Below are 20,942 nucleotides of genomic sequence, written 5' to 3' on the forward strand. Positions count from 1 at the left end.
GTAAAGACTCCTCTATCATATTTGGACAGTTCTGTGGAGCCGGAGGGACAATATTTAATGACAGAATGATTTAACCCATCTATTTCTCAAAAGCTCAAGTAGTGTCAACTCCAGTCCACACTGAGTACAGACAGAAAGATAAGCTTACTCAGTGGGTTCATATTTTATGTTACCACTGTCAAATATTTTCTCACCAAAATCACTGGCTGTCTAAACTGCTGAGTTTATTCAAGTCCATTGTAATTTGTGCAGTGATTAAATATTAAAACGGAGTGTATTTTCAGAGGAAATAAATTTAGAGCAGACCACTTTGTTCTTTAGCAGAGGATCTCTGCTCCTGTCAGTTAGGAGATGGAGCAAACATTCTTCTCTCTAATAGCACAATTATTCAAAAATGTTTGCAAGAATCTCTTTGTAGAATTTGTGCTCGTACTTTAGAGTCATTCTTTTACTCCAAAATGAGGATAAAAGGTTTAAGATTCAACAGCTGACAAGGTGATGCAGGTTTACAAACAAAATTTGGAGGAGAGAGGGCCCAGTTGTATGAGTGAGTTATCCATTTCTATATAAATCTAAAACTGAAGATGCTTTGCCATGCCATTTAATTTTGAAGATTTTCAGAAGCCTTCTCCTGTCTCTTAAGAAATTTTAATGGTTTAACTTTACAGCCACCTGAGGTACTGCTTTCTAAAGCAAAAAAAATAACATAAACTTGGACACCATCAGTTTCTCAAGCATGTTTTAACACACAACAGTAATGCTTTCATTTTAACAGATGGCATTTTTAGCATTAATAACTTTTGCTAAAATCAGTAGGTTTATTTTTCAAATTTTGAGAATGCCCATGCTCTTGCAGTATAAGACACAAAAAAAGCTGCACTCTTGGGTTAGATCAGGTGTAACTACTGATGCCTTGGTATGTGTGGACTTGTGTGTATGTGTGCACATATAACGTCTTTTCCATGTGAAACCTAGGAAAAGATATACTTTGACTTTCATTGTCATTTCCATACAATTTTCTGTGTCATTCTTTTTCTCCTTTTTTTCCATCTTATTAGTGCAGATTGGAAATCAACCTTCTTTGGGGGAGTGCCAGATAATCCTTTGAATACATAATGTTATCTGTAATCTAATGGGATTTTTTTTCAGTGTAAAGGTCTCCCAGGTGTGCTCCTTGAGTGTACTGAGCACATCATTAATCTGAAGCATGTGTTCGCTGAATTTCACCTTGAACATGTGGTAAAAATATCTGTGTCTTTATGCTGAATAAGTTTGATGTGCTTTAGTGCCCCTAAGTGATGAAGAGGAAGGAGGCATTCTCTTTGATAACATTGCCAAATCTGCCATTGACCCCTTCGACACTTCTTCTGGATCGGTACAACTCATAGCTATCAAACCTGTGGCATTACCTGCTGTTCATGCTGCATCAGACAGGAGCCAGGAATCTGCCATCATTAATGGAGAGGTAAGGACTGTCTGGTAATGTCTCCAGCTGTTTCCTTGGCTACATCCACAGGTGGAACAATCTTAAGCCCATTAGAATTGAGGACTGGAAGGAGCTTTTCACCCTGATGTTATATAAAGTCCCATTAGCATTGTGGGCTCGGAAGTCTGAGAACTTAAGATCTGCTCTTTTGTAACACACCTGTGAATGCATGAGACCTTTGAAGAGGCAATTGTCTATATTCCTACCTTCTCAATATCCTTCTCTCCTGTCGTATTAGTTTTAAAAAGATGAGTAATGAAGGCAGAGAGCAGAATAAGATCTCTATCTACATGAATTCTCTGGCTGAACATGGAAATGTATATAGATCATCTAGGTCCCAAGCTGATCTTTCTATACAGAGCAATACATCTCATTCAGAGCAAGAAGTGGTGGAACAGGACCGTGGCTTTGCTCAGTCTGCACTCCAGCCTGTGCACAGAGGGGGCAGTTGTTTCCTGGGAACAAAGTGGAATGGCACAAGTGTCTGATCCAGGTGCTAGCCAAAAACCATGCTTTGGCTCCAACACTTGTATGATTATTCATGTTTTTATGTAGATTTAATCAAGACTGGTCCATTTACAAAGGACTGAGGCTTTTATACAGTTGTTAAACATGATGGGGACAAGCCAGAGAGGTGTCTTGTTTGCAAACTTTCACTGCAACAGTCATTTAAAGATCAGCCAGAATCTCCCTGATGCTGTTTAAAAGCAACAGGGAGGGCTGCTGCCAGAGACAGTAAAAGACAGTGTCATCAGGCTTCCCATGTGGGCCTGGATTAGAGCAGTCTGTCATGCTCCATTTTGTACTTGTATTTTAAGCCCTGATGTGCCACATAGTTTCCAGACTCAGAGAAAGGCTTATTTAGATTTCAGCATCTATTTTCTGTAAGTCAACAGAATGGCACTCTTGGTGCTGTGTGCTCTCTTGTACGTACATTTCTTGAAATTTGTGAGAAGACTGTAGAATTTGACTCAGGGAGCACAAAGCCCAAGTAAATTGCTCATTTCCATGTAACTGACAACTTGAAGCAGAAGGGCAATTCTCTCAATACTTAGGAGCATCCATGGGACCTGACCTGTACCAGGTCAGACCAAACGCCCATTTATTTAAGGATCCTGTCTCTAACAGGGGACCGTAACAGATTTGTAAGGATACGTATAAATAACAGGAACGTATGATGATATTTCACCAGAATTCTTGCCCAGCCACCAGTGATGACTTACTTAAGGTTTTCTGTAGTGAGGGGCGATGTCTCTGTACTTACAAGACCCTAGAAGAGTTTTCATTGGTGAGTTCTGCCTGTGGTGCCCAAAAGCAAGCACGGTGTTGGGTCACGACAATTGGCTAACATCATCGGTGTTTTTCTTCAGTGGGTGTATCTGAGTCACTGTTGTGATGGTACGTAGTTTTTAGGCTAAAATTATTTAACCATCTGCCAAGCCATAAAAATGCAGCGACTCTGTTCACTTGCAGTTCCTCCCTGCTTACAGATGGCACGGTCTGGTACAAAAAGCACTCTGTAAAATGACACATGCAGTGCATCAAACACATTCCAACAATACTGTTTGGAAGTAGCCAGCCCAGCACCATCCTTTAAACGTCTTTTTGCCTTTTAGGTGAACAAGGCTTTGAAGCAGAAGTCCGATATAGAACATTACCGCAACAAGCTGCGCTTGAAAGCCAAGAGGAAGGGGTACTATGATTTCCCACAGGTTGATAATAACAAGGGGCTGACAGAGAGAAAAAGGATGTATGAAAAAAACCAGAAAGAACTTGACCACATTTTGGATCCGGATGCAGATGTCTCATCTCCATTTGCTGAGCCTAAGAACAGGTGAGACTTTTTATACACAGTTCTTCATCTGGGAGGAAAGTTGATGTCCAGGGGTTGTAGGGAATCAAAGGGTCTGTTCTTAATGAGACAACTGTTTATTGTATGGTAGGCTGGTCCCTCCAACTTTATGAAGAAAATTCATATAACCCATGATTATTTATGAAAGTGTTATCTGGTAAAACTGCAATGTGGTTAAAAAGAAAGAAATGGCAAGACAAAAAAATAGGGGAAGGGACTGTTAAAAGTTCTTGTGAGTCATTTTCTAAGTAAGGTAAATAGAAAAAGTGGTAGCAATTTTTTTGGTAATACTGAGAGTGGACTTAAGCCAGGAAGTTAGTGTCTGAATCCATTCTTTTCCAAAGTTCAGTGGTGGTGTTATTGTGTCATTATTTTTATCTGCATATAACTATTGCAGTAGGCATAAGATAACCCAGCCAGTACGTTGTCCACGTATTTCAGTAAATCCTGCAGGGATGGTATTTGTAAGGATGTGTGTGTACCTGCTATTGGTGATCTTCCTGTGCCTTTAACAGAGAAAGTCATAATTTGCTCATCTGTGATGTGAAGCTGGCATATTGTATAACAGTACTAATGTTTGATTAACACTTCGCTGTCTCTTGAAGGTGGCACACCAGTAGTATTCATCTCCCTATTTTAGAAACGAGGGGGGAGTGTACATACTGATTCTGCCTGAGCTTACTGTGGGTGGGTGGGTGGACCTGCTCCAGTGCTGGTGCTCTCTGAAGCACAAGCTGACACATTGAAAAGAGGAGATCACAGCAGTCCTACCCCAGGAATGGCACAGTATGCAGATTCCTCTTCCTTAGGGGTGGTGGAGGTATGAAGGATTATAAGACAGTGTGTTTGCCATTGCACCTCACACCACGAGGGCTCTGGTTCTTACTGTAATCAGGGACCAGCAGCAGTTGATCCATGAGAGAAAAAGGGATACTGAAGTACAGTTCCTCTGGAAATGGTCTTATGCCTGGAGGTGCAGTCCTGCATCCCATCTCCTGGAAAGTTCAGAGCAAAGTTTTCCTATGAGCATAAATCATGACTGCAATCAAAGCATTGGTGGTGACACAGTCTTTGCATACAGTGCAACTTCAGCAATTACCCTTGGGGCACAGAAATGAAAAAGACTGTAATGGGAATTATAAAAGCAGTGTTGGCTCAGAACCTGGTCAAAAACTGTTACCAGATGAACTTCTATAGGTCTAGAGTTAAATGACTGAGGGATACTGCCCTTGATGGGGCGTTTCCCAGGGTTGCACTGGTCAATGAAGAAAAGAGATGCTGACTTAACTGGATGTTATATCCTTGCTGGAGGGTCTGGGGCATCGTTTCCTTGTACAGTTTTCCAGTGAAGGAGGAATAAATTGCTCCAAATGCACTGAAAAGGTAAGATGCTGAACCCTCAGTACACAGGAGTCCTGCTCTGTCTGCACAGTCTGTCCAGAGGACATAAATGAAACAGTAGAAATGTGGATATGACTGTGTGCTGTACATACGGTGAAGGACTGAGGCATTACTTTGGGTATTTATTATGTGTCACGTGCCATGTAGGAAATGTTTAAAACATTACACATGAAGCTTTAATGCTAACCATCTGCTTTTTGTTAAATATACTGATGTTTGTTTGTCCATGTGCCAATGTGCTGAAAGGTCCCAGAATACATTTGTTTTTTTCTGCTTGCTTTCTAATGTGTTGTGTAAACTTGTCATAGTCTGTCTGAGATGGCGATCACTGGCATGATATAAACTGCTTGAAGGTAGGTCTACTGCTGTAGAGGGATGATTTCATTGTGTAGCTGAACCATAAAAGGCTGACTGCTGGATTTACTTGTTAAATATATAGTCTGTATCCCTACATAGGAGGAGAGAAGAACCATTTCTCATGCATTTTCTGTAAAGACACAAAGCATTTAGAGAACTTCACAGATGTTGCAGATGTTTGCAAACAAACCAATGCCAAAGACTATACTAAAATTTCCAAACTAAGACTGGGGACGGGACTTGATATGCTGCAACACACATGACAGTATTATTGTCTTCATTTTTCTAACTAAAAATAACATGGCTAAAATGGCATACTGCTGGAGCAAAACCTTGAATAATACTGCAAGGCAACTTGTGTTTTGGTTACTGATAAATGAATCAATACAATTGTATTTCCATAATGAAATAAAATTGCTTTTAAAGCAATCTAGGTTAGCTTAAAATCAAAAAGATTTGATTTCTGACTTTTTCTGCTTTGTATCATTATATTTACAGCAATTAAAAACTGAAGTTTTTTTTTTTTTTTTTAAATAATATCACTTAGAAGTAAGTCAAAGATTTCAAAGGTTCTAGGGAAAAGGTCTATTCCACTCTGTTCTGTTTTGTGTATATTCCGCTAACTTAAATCACATTATTACAGCATTTCCAAAATATATCAGAAAATAAAGATGCAGCTGATATTACATTATTTAAGATCACCTTTACATTTTGGATTTGTTTTAAATCACTTTTAAATGCAATTTAAAAACATCACCACTAAATAATTTGATATGTTCAAGAACAGCTTTGTGCTCTTAGTACCTTTGAGTCTTCTGTACCATAAAATTCATGTGTTAAAATGTTCCAGTTGTGTTCCCAGAAGGCACTTGCTAACCCATTTGAATGCCAGTTGTTAGCGTTCATACCTCTTTTCTCATTAGTAAAACTTTCTTAAATGAGCTAATTGGCAATCTCAAGGCAATTTTAAGAGCCTACTGATGATATGCACTATTCTGGGTTTTTCTTTAATAGTTTGTAATCAGGTCAAGAATCTGCATGTATTAGAGAGCTGTATATTTGAATCCCTTAGAAAATATATCACAACTGCATCAGCTAAGTATTTATGGACCTATTGTGAAACACGTATGAAATTTTAGAGACCTTTAATGTAGGAATATAGAGATTGTCAGATCTGATTAGCCTTAGCATAACCTACTTCCCCATGTTTTCTGGTAATACCGACAGTATAGTCTTGGAAGAAACAAGATAAGGCACTTCAATTTATTCAGTATTATATTTATAGGGGAAATTTATTCCAAAACCTCTGCTTGTCTTCTGCTTTGGCAGTGCATTTGGGACTTTCAAACATGTGCATGGAGATTTGTGATTAAAAGTCACACAGAAGTTTTTGAAAGTTGCCTTAAAATTAAGTACTTGCTCAAGTACTTAGCTTAATCAGAAGTGTGAAATTTTTTTTTTTTTTTTTTTTTTTGGTCCTACCTTTTATCCTATCTGATCATGTAAATGTCTGTCTGTCTGGATTTCTGCAAACCAGTTTCTGCTGCTCTAATCTGTCAAGGCAAAAAGTTCTGGTAATGAAACCTGTAATATCTGAAGGATTATTTCTTATCAGTGAGTTCATCTGGACTGTGTTGTCTTTCCGTTTCATTGATGGTTCTTGAGAGGTTAAACCATGAAGTCTTTGTAATTACTGAATGGAACAGAGGCTACTTAATGTGGTTTCTTCTTATGTCACATATAGAAATGGTCCTAGGCTTTTCAGTATCTCAAATATTGTAGATCTCTCTGTAACCAGTTCAGGCAGTCCCAAACATTTAAAACACTGGAGACCTTATTCTTACCCCACTTATTAACTTAAACAGAGCTCTCGGCCACAGGTTCACTTTAATGCAAGCATTTTTTGCCCTTCAATCAAACCATAGCACAGGATTGCATTTTCTCTCATGTTACCTGGCAAGCATAGGAGAATGATGGAAAAGTCACTGAAGCCTTCTCCCTTCAATAGCCCCCTTTCAAATTTCTGCTTTCAGCTCTTCAAGAAAATGATTAATAGCCAGATACACTATGAGAACAGCATCTCCTAAACTTTTTTGGTTTAGATGTAGCCTTCTTAAAAGATGCAGCTTCATGAAGTTCCTGTATCGTGATTTGGCAGCCACTCCTGAAGAGTTTATGTACAGATGTGTTCTGTATCTTACAGAGAAATGCTATATTTGTTTTTGTATAACCAGTAACAAGGAAAGAAATGGTTGCATTGGAAAGATTACAGGATATTTTGGGTATTGAGTTATATGCGTGTCCAGAGGAGGGCAGCGAAGTTGGTGAAGGGTCTAGAGCATATGTCTTATGAGGAGCGGCTGAGGGAACTGGGGTTGTTTAGCCTGGAGAAGAGGAGGCTGAGGGGAGACCTTATTGCTCTCTACAGCTACCTGAAAGGAGGTTGTAGTGAGGTGGGGGTCGGCCTCTTCTCCCTAGTAACGAGTGATAGAACGAGAGGAAACGGCCTCAAGCTGCGCCAGGGGAGGTTTAGGTTAGACATTAGGAAAAACTTCTTCACCGAGAGGGTGGTCAAGCATTGGAACAGGCTACTCAGGGAAGTGGTTGAGTCTCCATCCCTGGAGGTATTTAAAGAACAGATAGATACGGTGCTTGAAGACATGGTATAGATGGACTTGGCAGTGATAGGTTGCCAGTTGGACTCGATGCTCTTAAGGGTCTTTTCCAACCTTGACAATTCTATGATTCTATGCTGTCTTTCTAGTAGCTTTGCTTCCCCTTGCTTCTGAGCACGTGGTGGTGAAAGCTCAATGCCTAGGGATGCCTTTGCCCCAGTGCTGCTCAGAGCTATGCTGGAAGCGGTTTAATGCTCGGGAGTACAGCTCTCTGATAAAGTTGTGGCCAGTTACCAAACTGGCTATTCAAAAACAGCATCTTGCAAGCAGTTCCCTCCCACTCCTGTCTCTCTTCCTGTTCACTTTGCTGGGTGTTTTGTTTCAGTGGAGTGTTATTCCGCTTCTCTCTCGTTGCTCAGGATCAGCAACCACAATCTCTGCTCCCCATCTGAGTGTGTGGGAGGTCCTATTATTTTTTGATAATAGCACCTATTTATTTTTTATGAACTTGAATCATATCAGCTGAGGTTAAAAGGGTTCTGATATCTTCTTTGGACATATTTCATCTGATAAGCTCCCACGCATGATGTCCATGTCTTTTACGTAGCTTTATTTTCTTTAACAGTAAACAAAATTTAATGATATCTTCATAACGTTACTGATTTCTAGCACTTCAATATACGTAGAAAGAATATCCTATAATAAAGTGGCATTTTTATGAACGTCATCATTTTAGAATAAAGGTAAGTATTGAAAACTGCTGCCTGTTGTATTTTTGTTTTCGTTTTACTGTTTTCTTGTTTCATGTTTTCTAGGCAACCAATGAAGAACTCAGTATACAGAAGCAGGCAGTCTTTGAACAGTCCTAGCCCAGGAGAAACTGAGATGGATCTTCTTGTGACTCGAGAAAGACCCAGACGTGGAATCCGTAACAGTGGATATGATGTAAGTTTATTAGATATATGCAGTGAAATTTTCTCAGCAAAGTCTTAACTTACTTCTAAAACCAGGAAACTATTGAGAAGCTACAAGCCAGAGTGCCATTGGGTATTTACTGTTACAGTACGTTATGTGCACTCAGCATCCTGAAAAAGGCTCAGGATACTCAAAGCACAGACTCTTTCATGTACTTTATAGCTGTACATCATTTTACAGTCTGAAATGCAAACAAAACATTTGTCCTGAAACTCAGTATTTGCCAAAGTATTAAATTCTGAATTTAGATACTTCTTCCAAGTATGCAGCCACTTAAATGATACTAAGCTTATTTTCATTGCAATTAAAATCCTCTGTTCTGTACCCCTGATGCTGCTCTCTTGATTCAGAAGAATGGACAACCAACTTCTGGGAATTTCACTTAAGTCCAGATGTCAGTGTTTTGTGGAAATCCCCTAGGAACAGATATTGTCCTCTTACTACATCACAACTGGGAAAGTTTTGAATAGGTAAATGTCAAAACCAGCCAGAGGAGATGCTGATTTATGATCCAAGGAACTCACACAGCCAACACAAGGCTAGATTAGTTGTCTTGTGCAGTCTGAATATACACTGGGTGCAAGTTGACACTGCGTGCACCGAGAATGAGGGTAAAAATAGTCCCCACACTGGGGTAATGTAGGATTTTTCAGTCCTTCGCCATATGTACAAAATGCTGTAGCTCAGCCAGCCATGAAGATCAGTCCCTGGAAAACGTCTAAACAATTCTGGAAAATAAGGAAGTTCATTTGCTGGTTGTTCATCCCCTAAACTCTGATGACAAGCATTTTGTGTGCGGCTTAGTTCTCAACTCTCAGCTGCCAGGGATGCATTTTTAGCAAGGTAAAGGAATGTACCAAGGTCAGGGGATGTGTTCAGGGAAGTTTAAATCTTCTTCAGAGTTCTTTGGGGCATGTTGTAGGTGTCAGATTTCTTAAATTATTTCCTGCATTTGGACACTTCCCATCAGATTGCATGAGTCATATTGTGCCATGTAAGTGGGATGACTGGTTCACTGCTTTCTGAGGCATTAGAATACATCGCTGTAGCCTGGAAAAAGAACAGTATAACCCGTGAAAATAGGTTTTATGTTTTGCAAAAAGATACTTTTTTTTTTTTACCCCACTTAAATGTTTTCCTTTATTATTGGAGCTTTCTTAGATAATAAAAACGTTGTCAAGCCAGCCTTTCCTCAGTATCCTAAAAACATATGTTTCAAGAAAGCAAGAGATTTTTTTTAAATACGCCAATAAAAGGTAGTTTTTAATTGGTGATATCTTCCTGAAACAAATGTTCAAAACATTCTGGGAGCAGGCATGGCCTTCTGCTATTAGTTCAAAATTAATATGCTATAAGTAGTTAGAAGATTTTAAAAATATATTTTAATATATTGTGTATACTCTATATAAAACATATTTTAAAGAAAATTTGTTAAAAACCTTGAAAGTAGATTAATGAGGTTATGCAGATTCTAAAATGTCCTAAAAGTAATGATAAACTCCGAGATCTGTGCATCTCACACACAAGTTTTCTTTCCCCTTTGTTTTAAGGTTGTGGTTGGGTGAGCTGTCCATGGCACAGTCTTTTTTTACTGATAAAAATCCTTTTGCCTGATGCGCTGCAGATTCACTGCAGTGCACCTCTTCGAACTGTGCCTGTATTTCCTGCCTGAAAGCAGAAAAATGCCAGGAGAAAATGGGACAGGATATTGAAATTTAGCTCCCAAGCCTCAGCTTGCAGCGTGGGCTGGTTTCCCTCACTCCTGTTTGAGGTTCCTCAGAGCTGTGCCAAGCGTCTGAGAGGCTTGGTCTCCCAGGATACCCACGGGCAAGCACTTATGTCTACATTTATGCATGGAATTCATATGGATCTCACCAGTGGTGCAACTAAACACCTCTCTAAATCTGACCTCTGAAAATGGGTGAAAAAGAGCTCTGAAAAAGTTTGTATGCTGAATCTTATGTTCTTTCTTTTTTACCTAGTAACATCTTGTACTATTTTTTGGCATCTGCTTTGTCATTCTAAATGTTCCAGCTTTCTCGGACTCCTGCTAACCTCTTCCTCCCAGATTATTTAGCAACAAGTCCTACCAACGAATGGTGAAATCTGTCTTTCACAAGCAGTTCCAAATGATCAAATCAATGAAGCCAATAGCCCATAATATCTTCAAGTCATGAGATTTTTTTTTTTTACATATTAACAAATTGCTTTCTATTTTATTTGAACCGTTACCAAAATGCTTTTTTTTTGTTGTTTTTTTTTTTTTTTTTTAAGAAAAGAGACTAAGATTCCCCAGATTCTTGAAGAAAACTTCTTAAAGACTGCTAGACTGATATGCACAACCAAATCCTGAGGATTTATGATCTGCCTGATTTTGCCCTGTCCTTTAAATAGGAGAGGGAAATAAGAGCTCAGAAATCTGCCATTCCACACTATTGTTTTTTTTTTTTGTTTGTTTGTTTTAGTATGGTTCCTTTTTCTAATACTTCAATTATGGTTTTCTAAAAATATTTCATTCCCTATAATGATATTTTTTGTGATATTTCTCTGAATAGTGGTTGTGTTCTCTGAGCTAAAAACTGGTCAGGATATGAGGTCAATAGTTACATACCTGTCTGTATAGAATACGTAGCTTTTTGTATTATTTTGGAGCACACATTCTACTGTTTGATGTTCTGAGTAGATTATTTGCCTTTATAGCATCTTTTATAAATGGGTTATTATTGAACAGTACCTACCTTTCAATTTTAAATAATCTCAACAGGGTTTAGTATCATCACCTAGCAAGTAGATTAAGGAGACTTTATTAACATGTTTATTATTTCCAACACATTCACAGACAATGGTGAGTACAACAAATGCTATGATGAAAGAGTTTAGATCCTCTAGACTGCTAATGAGCTTTTGACTAGGGTAGAAAATATTTAGGCTGTTTTTGGTGTAAAAGGAAGAAAATGACCTTATTATACATATCTAAGAGATTAATATACAAAATAATTTACTGGTATAATTTTATTGATATAGTTAAATTAATGCAATGCCTCAAAAAGCTTATGGATTAATGTTCACACGAAGAATTTTCCTGATAAGGTGGCAGCAACAGAGTTTTATGCCAGCAGTGTATAAAGTCTGTCTGTCTCTCAGTACAGGACTTTCTTCTCCTTCTCCATGTAATTCCAGTTCCTTGTATTATACAGTAATGGTGTATGAACAATAACCGGATTTTTATAATGGTAATGTTAACATATAATGACATCTATTTATGATACTTACAGGTTTCAACTGATAGGAAAGCAAATGACATACATCAGAAAGCGATAGGATGAATTGAAATAAATTTTAAAACTTGAGGAAAAGTAATGGTCACCAGTCTCCTCCAAAATCTTCATGCCAACTTTTATATTGATAAATCAAAGCTGACTTAATGTTGACTGCTAATATGCATCCTTTATTCATATGATATATTTTAGACTTTCTATAGAGATCTAATGGCTTCACCCAGCGGGCTGTAGTAGAGAACCTGATTTATTTCAGCATTGGGTACTAATAGGTCTCTAGTAGGATTCCATTCACTGATATTTTTACAATCATGAGGATATAGTAGAGCCATGGTTATTAATCATCCAGTTGGGACTGTATGATTTCAGAGGCTCTTTGGTTGCACTTATACATACAAACTGACTATAGTCAGACTTCTAAAATTTATCTGATTTGTATTTACCCTACCCTGTAACAACACAAATAACAGTGGAATCAAAATGCAGGAAGAAAATGAAGGGAAACTATTTAGTTGAAGATTTCCTACAAAGTTTTTTAGTTTAAGATAACTTTGTGCTGTTCTATTGTTCCTCCCCCAGTCTGATGTGTGTAGCACTTAGGAAGCGTGAAGTTGGGTTTGTGGTTTTGAATTTGGATAATATACTGTATAAATATAAATGTATAAATTACGGTTAAATTCTAATATTCAAATGATTAATTATTGTCTTAATTTTCCTTTCTTATTGCTGTATTGTCATTAAATACAAAATAAAGCCTTATTTATAACAGCTAAGAGAGAAAACAAATTAAGATCTTCTATTTAAATTTATTGTTAGTTTTTAGGCTAACCATGTAACTCTTCTCTGAATGGCTGATAACAGAAGAAGAAAGTCAGTTCGATATTTGACTGTGCAGATAAAGAAATATGTACTATGATTGTCCTATAATATATATGACCATACATAGCTTGCAAAAGGTTGGGGGCACAGTTGCTTATCTAGTCAGGTATATAGAAATCTATTGCACTTTTATACGGAGAAAAAAGTATGCCACAGCAGGGGCTACAGAGCACTCGAGCAAATTATCAGGGCAATGCTGGAATTTTTCGTAAGAACATCCTGTTGTATTCTTTTATTTTGCAGCTATTTTAAATGCTAACAAAATTCTAACCACGTGCTATATATAGGAGGTACATATCCTATTTTTCATTCCAGTTATCCTAGCATTTTGAATTTATTTAACCGATATTTAAAGAATTAGAAATTGGTTGCTTTTTCAGATTGCCTGTTTAACATGTATTTTTTAGAACTATAGCCTGTAAAACTAATCTTACAGACGATAGATCAAGTTAGGTATTTCACTGTCAAGTTCATATAATATGATGTTTTTTTCCATAGTTACAGGCAAAAAAATCAGGGGGGTGATTTCTGTTTGTACTTATCTGTACAGAAGGAATTACCCTAGCAGTAACCTTTCAAGTTAAGCTGCGCAAGTACTATCTGCTTGTTAGAGTAGGTGCTTACATTCACTGTTCCCATGTTAGTTTTGGATAAATTTCTGTGTAACTAATGTTTGGTGGCTAGGTAAGATGACTGAGCAGGGTCAGGATATTTTCTGTAAGGGACAGGACCTAGTTTGTGGTGTCGTTGTTAGTTGTCCTCACTGGGTTAGAAAGTTCAGGAAAACTCCTAAACTTTAATTCTTCTGAAATCTTAATGTGTGAGAATGGACAAAAGAATTTCAGTCCCTGTAGCTGTAACAAGCGGTCCCTTGTAAGGGGTCCTTCATAGTGATGGTACTATTTAGGGAGCCATACTCCTCCTGGCACAGTTGTGCTCCCATTGATACTAACAACCAAGAAAAGAATTTAAGCATTAATTCTAATTGTTTTTAAGTAAGTGGATCATTGACAATTTAATCTGCTATACATTGTTCCTGCTAGTTTTCGCAGCAAACAATGGAGGATATAAAGGGGTCTTTGAGTCCCTGGCTATTATACTCGCCTGCATCATATCACTCCTTTCCAGTATTTGTCATGCATCTATATTGTCACAATTCCTGACTCTGTATATGTTACATCTGTGTTTGAGAATGTTTTGTGTGAAGCAGCACAAATACTGTCTTGTAAAGCTTTTTACGTATACGTGCTTTTATTCCATCCAACAGACTGAGCCTGAAATTATAGAAGAAACAAATGTTGACCGTGTGAACGAGCCTCGGAGTTACACCAGGTCCCGTCAGGCCAAAGGCCACTCGGAGACCTCAACTTTAAGTTCTCAGCCCTCCATTGATGAGGTTCGACAGCAGATGCATATGCTCTTGGAAGAGGCTTTCAGCCTGGCCTCTGCGGGCCACGGAGGACAGAGCAGGCAGGAGGCGTACAGCTCAGCACCGCACTTGCCCTACTCGGAGGTTGTGACCAGTGCTCCTGGTACCATGACCCGACCTAGAGGGGGGGTACAGTGGGTACCCACATACAGACCAGAAATGTATCAGTACAGTTTACCAAGACCAGTAAGTGAAACTTCTCTTTAGTAATATCATAAGGATACTTCTACTCTGAGACACGTCTTTTAAAGATGGAGCCCCACTTACATGCTTAACACCAGATGTAAAGCCATGCTTACAGTAAATAAGTATGGCTAGTGGGGTGTATGTATGTATGCTTATCCATGCCCATCTCTTGCATGAAGACTCTTAGTATCTATTTTAACAGCAAGGTTGTCTTGTCTAAATTGCACTTGAAAGAATGGGCTGCACTAAGCTCCAGGCTGTTCAACAGATCAAGAACTTGTTTGCATGTCTCCTCCTATTCGCTGAACGCACATTAGGACACAATCTGGCTTTGTAGAACAGCTATGTAGGCAGCTGGGTATGAAACATTCAACGCTTCTGCATGAGGTCCATCACTGAAGAGCATCATTGCAAGAGAGGGAACCAAGAGTAATAATCAGAGTGACCTGAAATGTGGGCTGCTATTGACAATCTTGCAGTTATAGCTATTGACTTGGGACTCTAGAGATGGTTTAATTCCACGGGTTTCTTGGTTGACCTTATGTAAGTCGCTCTTTATCCCTCATTTTCTAGCCTCAAATCGCACTTAACGTCCTTACCGCACAAAAGTAATAAATAAATTAAGAACTGAAATCCATGGATGGAAATTGTTAATGGAATTTTGTAGGTATCTAGACAGCGGTTGCAGTAGCACTGTGCACACCATTGGCATGTTAAACCACCCCTGAATTCCCACACATGGTACTGTGAAACTCAACAAAATATTTTCCTTCCCATATGTCAGGTACAAATGTAAACAAGAGATGATTGCTTTCAGATAAGAAATAGCCCATCTATCAATAGGAGTGTGAAAAGTTTTTCATTTTAAGGCTTTTTTTTGGTCAGAAATGAATATTTTTTTGAAAGAATGCATTTAAAATGGAGTCCCTTACTCTGGCTAGAATAAGACAATAATGCAGAAAAATATTCTCAGTTCATAATAACTATTACTGTGACTTCCTCCATGACAATAAAAAAATACATTAAAGGATGCTGCTTCTCAACTATTCTGAACCTATTTGAAAGCCAATGGCACTGCCTGCAAAGGTTCACGCTGGTGCTATTTAAATCATGCTAAAGGTTATTTCTGGCACTTTGAAATTGGTCCGATGAACTTCATACAGCATATAATTGTATTTTATGGTTAGAATTCGATTACAAGCTTAAGAGACAGCTAATGGGTAGTCAAATTACTTTGACACTTCAGAGAGTCTTTCTAGAATGAAATTAAAAATATTATATGGTGAAAGATTTTTAAAAAAATGTAATAGCCATACTTTTTTGGTGAATGATTCACTATTTTCTTTCTAAGACTCATTACTCTTCTAAATCATCTGCATGTTAAGGACCTTTAAGCATTTGCTTATCTTTCTGGCGTTTTGAAAATAGCGTTAAAAAGTTCCCTGAAGATAACTGATCACCACAGATTAGGATAGGCACAGGCTGCTGGACTTTGGATAAGGGCTGTTAATTCATAGTTTTCTGCATATTAGTTTCAGGAATATGAGCTGTACTTTAACTAAGCCATTTACTGGTTGGTTCTCAAATGGGGACAGAGGATTGGAATTGAAAATATCCAGCTGAGACATGTGTGGGAAATGACCTGTGGGTAGGAAAAACATGGAAGAATTACTGCTCTCAGCACCTTAGCAGCTGTTTGCCTGCCCAGGATACCTTCGTTCAGCAGCTCTGGGGGAGATGCTGCAAAGGGGAACACTCGGGAGCGGGCTGGCTGACAGGCAGAGGAGGTGTCTGGGGTGAGTGAGCCAAGGGGTGAGTGAGCAGCCTCCGGCAGCTTTGAGGATGAGAGATACCTGAGCACTGGGATGTTTGTTATGCAGGGGAGGATGCAAACCAACAATTATTTATTTTTGCCCTTTCTTAAAATTCAGTTCTTAGCAGCAATTAAAAGTCAACATTAACAATGCTATTATAATTTGAAATCTAGATTCAAAAGTGTTTGCCTGCTTAGATAGAAGAAATGCAGACATTGCCTTTACCGTTGGGTCTCTATACAATGCAAGTGTAAAGATCTTCAGCCCATCACTCTCTTCTGAGATCTGGCTGTTCGCAGTCCAGTTACACTAGACTGTCAACTTTTTACAAGATCCCACAAACTTTCCAGTAACTTCAGTGCAACTTTAGGTTTTATTATTGCAAAGGCACTTCAGAAGTGATGCAAGTGCTGCATAAGATTTCCAGCACAGATGTTCTCTACCTTTATAAAGCACAAATGGTAAACAGATTGAGGCAAAACAGCAAAAATCAGCATGCAAATCTCCATCTCAGTGTTCCTCTCTGTGCCATAAGCTTTCAGGGAACCAGAACCACTCTTCAAGTCTATGTTTCTTCAGGTGTCCTCCAAGTTATGGATCTTTGATTTTTTTCAGTCAATTTCTTGGCTAGTCCCACCATCAAACAGTTGTCTATTTCTCCATAGCATGCATGCATCTACTTTTTCCTTTTTCTTTTTCCTTTTGAGGCCCTCTATGTTTGTTTTATATGCTAGCATTAAAACCTAGATTCTCTGTAGCTCTTGTGAGGGAATGCCTGTCTGTCAAACTGCTCATGGGTGACCTGTGATAACAGGATTCTTTCATGTGGGGCTTGTGCCTTCTCCTGGCAGAGAAAAGCTAGTGAAACGCAAACTCTTAGTGTTGTTCTGGAGCCTCCAAAAATGGGATGAGCAACACTTGGCTGGGTCCTTGTCATCCAGCTGCTATACTATGACTGGAGGATGGAGTTATAGCCGCAAGTGTATAACACAAGCCCGACCGCCAGCATTGTACCTCAGCTGATCATGTTACTGCTTTGGAAATTTGTGCAGCCGAGTTGAGCAGAGAACTATGGCCAGGGGAAAAAAAAAAACTCTTTATGACAAGGCTAGACCAGTTCCCATCTGTCCTCTTTAGTGCTCTGGAAAGAGGAGTGAGAGTAACAGAGCTTGGTCCCAAGGTGAGACCTAGCACCATACAACAGATGCTAATGGACAGACTTGCAGGCTGAGTGACCGGTACTGTAGCCAAGTCCTCAGAGCTTCTCTTCATTTAACAGAGGTAAAGTTGAGAGTATTTTACCAAAGTTCAGCCACTTTCAATAACAGTTACTAAACTAAGTGTAAAACAGGACAGCTAGCAAAGCAAAACCAAATCCAGCTGAAATCAATAAGTTTGCATTATTCCTGGATTGCAATTTAATAATCAAATTAGTTAAATCATTCAATGAGTAAACAAAGACACTGCCCTTTTAATTCCTATGGTGAGATGTAAGGAGATGGATATTTCTGTAATTAGAAGGCAATATTGAATAATTTCACCCAAGACAAATACATCTGTAAGTTGGAGGTAGTAAAAATATTTTAATACTGCAACCAGGGAAATGTAGCCTTAAAGCTAACTGCAAAGTTTCTCCTTTAGACTTTAATTATTGTGTGCTGATTTAACTTTTCTTTCCTGCATCATGACAGGCCTCAGACTTTTGTGGGTTGTAGAAGACACTGGTGCAGATTGCTGGTGGCTGGACTTTATCTTCCCGAGGGTTGTGTTGTATGTCTCCTGGGCCCAGAGGCTGAAGTTTCTCTGCTAAACTGCACTTATTTCTTTTCAAAATTCTTCACTGGTTTACTTTTTAAATTGTCAGTGTTTGAGCCACAACAGACTCCTTCACTGGCATTTCTTCCTGAAAGGGTTGCATGGGCTCTGCAGTCTGGTACCTGTGCAGTCTGTCCTGAATCTCAAATTTTATTACTTCTGCCAGTGACTGTTATAGCCTTTGTATTATACAAGTCCTCATTTTCCAACAAAATAGAGTTTGGAATCCATGCAGAATGTTTCTCTTGTTAAGCTGTTTTGGTTTTCTTTTTTTTTTTTTTTTTTCTTGGTGAACAACAAAAGTGATGCAACTTTTTTTTTTAAGGATAAACTCGTTTTGAAGAATAAAATTAGGCAAATTTTCTGTGAAATCAGCTGGGTTTTTTTCTGATTGGATTTACAACAGTGTATGAATTTCAGTGAAGTGACTTTATTTCTACAATCATGCCAGTTAGCCTAGAACCTAAGGGATCATCTAAATCTATAACACAGGCCTCTTTAGTAAAACTTTGGTTTAATTTAGCCTCTGAACATTGTCTTCCATTTATGTATTGCATGTAGGAAAACACTAATGCCCCAACCCTTTGGAGAAATTATAGAAATTTTATTGGAGTTCCCTCTCGTAACGCTTTTGGTGTCTGTGGAAGCTTAGCACAAAGAGGATCGGCTGCTGTCCCCCAGGATGGACTCTTCCTTGGCATGGCATAGCAGACCTCATAACAGGATTTTTCACTTTAATAGGATTCCCTCTGGCCAGCCATTAGCAAAATATTGCCACTCACTCAAAATTGTTCAGCTCCTATGTAAGCAGCAAAATAAGTGTTTCAATTTTTCTATTTTACTTTTTTCCCCCCAAATTTTTGGTGCAAGTCACAGCACGTTTGTGAACTGTTCTTTGTGATCCCTTAAAATGCCTCCTTTGATGTCCATATTCCAAAGCACATCCACTAACACACAAGAGAAAACCCAAATCTACCTCTGCGTCTCTGTCTACCCTGTTACACTCAACCAGTATCTGGAGTCACCGACTACTCTGCAACATTAGCTCATGTGGTGTTCCTTTAAAATAGGGGGCAAATCTTGGTACAAATGGATGCTGAGAGCAAGATGTGGGATGAAAGGCTTGTGCAGCCAGAAGGAAGTGTTTTATTCAGCCTGTGAGAGCACTGCCAGCTTTTCAGATGCAGAAGAGGCATTGCGGACCATTTCAAGTCCAGCACTATTAGGAGGAATCTAGTTGAGGTTTTCTTTGATGCGAATAGCATTTGTTTTTTCTATACAGTTCTTTCATTAAAAATCAGTATTTCCAACCCCTGGCTAGGAAATTGTACTGTTGCCTTTTTAGATTTTTTTTTTTTTTCCATCTAAATATAGAAATACTTCAAATACCATTGTAGCATGGTGAAAGGAAATATTAGGAGACTTTGTAGGTGGCCTGAAAAGAAAAATTATTTTCATAGACATGCCTTTGAGGGACTTTACCCTGCTTTAAAAGAGTTGGCAGTGAGAGGTGGGAGAAAGATGCTTGGTCTGTATTGCTTTTCCCTTAGAGACCCTGACATCAAAAGTCGGTATTTGATAAGTTACCTTTCTTCTGTGTTAACCCAGTTTTGCAGCTATTTGAGAAAGAAGGTATTGGAACACTGTCTAAATGTGTAATTTTTAAAGATGGTTACTGAAAGATAGTGGGTTTTGATATTTAGTGTGGGACTTATATCGCCAAATTCAAACCTAAATGTAGGTGTTAAGTCTGAGCTAATCATGTAAATCCTGTAGGCTCTTTCTACAGGCAGGAGATAGAGAGTGACTCATCCCATGGCAACGTGTTTTTAGCTTTCTCTGCTGTTTGTGGAGGGAGCTTCTCTGGCTAAACCATTCTGGACTCTAGTTTTTATCAAAAAGCCTATGTCTTGATACTGGACAGCCTCCCCATAATTTGTTATTTGCTATTGCTCTGATCTTATCTCGAATCCTGTGCATTGCTCTGAAGCACTGTCAATAAAAGCATAATTAAAAAAAACAAACCCAAAAAACACAATGTGTTGAAGTGTCAATGAAGTGCTAGAGAGAGATCATCCCTCTGTCTTTGAGTATATTTAGCAAAATTATGACCTCTAATCTATGGCAGTACAAAGAATTTAGAAGAGAAATTTTGTTCTACATGTCATTTCTTGGGTGCCATGGGTTTCATGCACAATTACTTGTCCTTCACGTGTATTTTAGTGGTGAAATCCGGAATTACTATGGGCAAGATGCTTAATTTTGTGACTTAGTGGGCTGGTCCTGTGTTCCTCTGAATTAGTCTGCTTTTTCAGAACTGTTTGAGACCTTTGTTATTGCTTTAGAAAGTTACAGAGCTTGGGTTTTTTTGTGAAGAATTTTCTTTTCATCTCTTCAAAGCTGAAAGGAAGAGGTTGAAATATGCATTGCTCACAGGCAGCATCACTTCACTAGAGGCTGCTCTGAGGATGCTTTCTGAATATTTAAAATACTTTGTTTCTGGAGGAAGTGAAAATACTGAGATCTTTTTCCTGTGGGTCCAAAGCAGCTGTTTAGTCTCACATAATCATAACAGATTTGCTTTGCCAGCAAGGTTACAAATGTCACAGAGACAGTGTTTAAAAAGTTTTATTTTAATTAGACTTCATCTTGGCTCGGAACTCATTTGTTCATGTTTTCTTCCACATCCTAAAATCACCCAAGCACTGTAAATTCTCAAATAAAAGGCAATTACTATTGATGCCACAAAAAGTTAACTTCCTGTTGGCCAGCATGTGAAGCGGGTATTTAATTTCTGACTTTCTTTTGGTTTTTAATTTGACTGGGATCTATTGGTGTTTCAGAAAATATTTTTC

General features: G+C 38.5%; 1 protein-coding gene across 3 annotated transcripts in view; it reads left to right on the forward strand.

The window, feature by feature from the left end:
* Nucleotides 1-20,942, forward strand: part of KIAA1549L (KIAA1549 like) — a 103,102-nt gene that overhangs the window by 62,502 nt on the left and 19,658 nt on the right. For all 3 annotated transcript variants that reach the window (XM_087744189.1, XM_087744182.1, XM_009461523.2), the window contains 4 exons: nucleotides 1,287-1,465; nucleotides 3,103-3,320; nucleotides 8,527-8,656; nucleotides 14,111-14,458. In XM_087744189.1, coding sequence (XP_087600315.1) covers nucleotides 1,287-1,465; nucleotides 3,103-3,320; nucleotides 8,527-8,656; nucleotides 14,111-14,458 — 875 coding nt within the window. The remainder of the gene's footprint in view (nucleotides 1-1,286; nucleotides 1,466-3,102; nucleotides 3,321-8,526; nucleotides 8,657-14,110; nucleotides 14,459-20,942) is intronic.

Source organism: Nipponia nippon, unplaced genomic scaffold (genome assembly GCF_047370975.1).
Source record: "Nipponia nippon isolate SJK-2023a ecotype South Korea unplaced genomic scaffold, ASM4737097v1 scaffold_10, whole genome shotgun sequence".
Lineage (NCBI taxonomy): Eukaryota > Metazoa > Chordata > Aves > Pelecaniformes > Threskiornithidae > Nipponia > Nipponia nippon.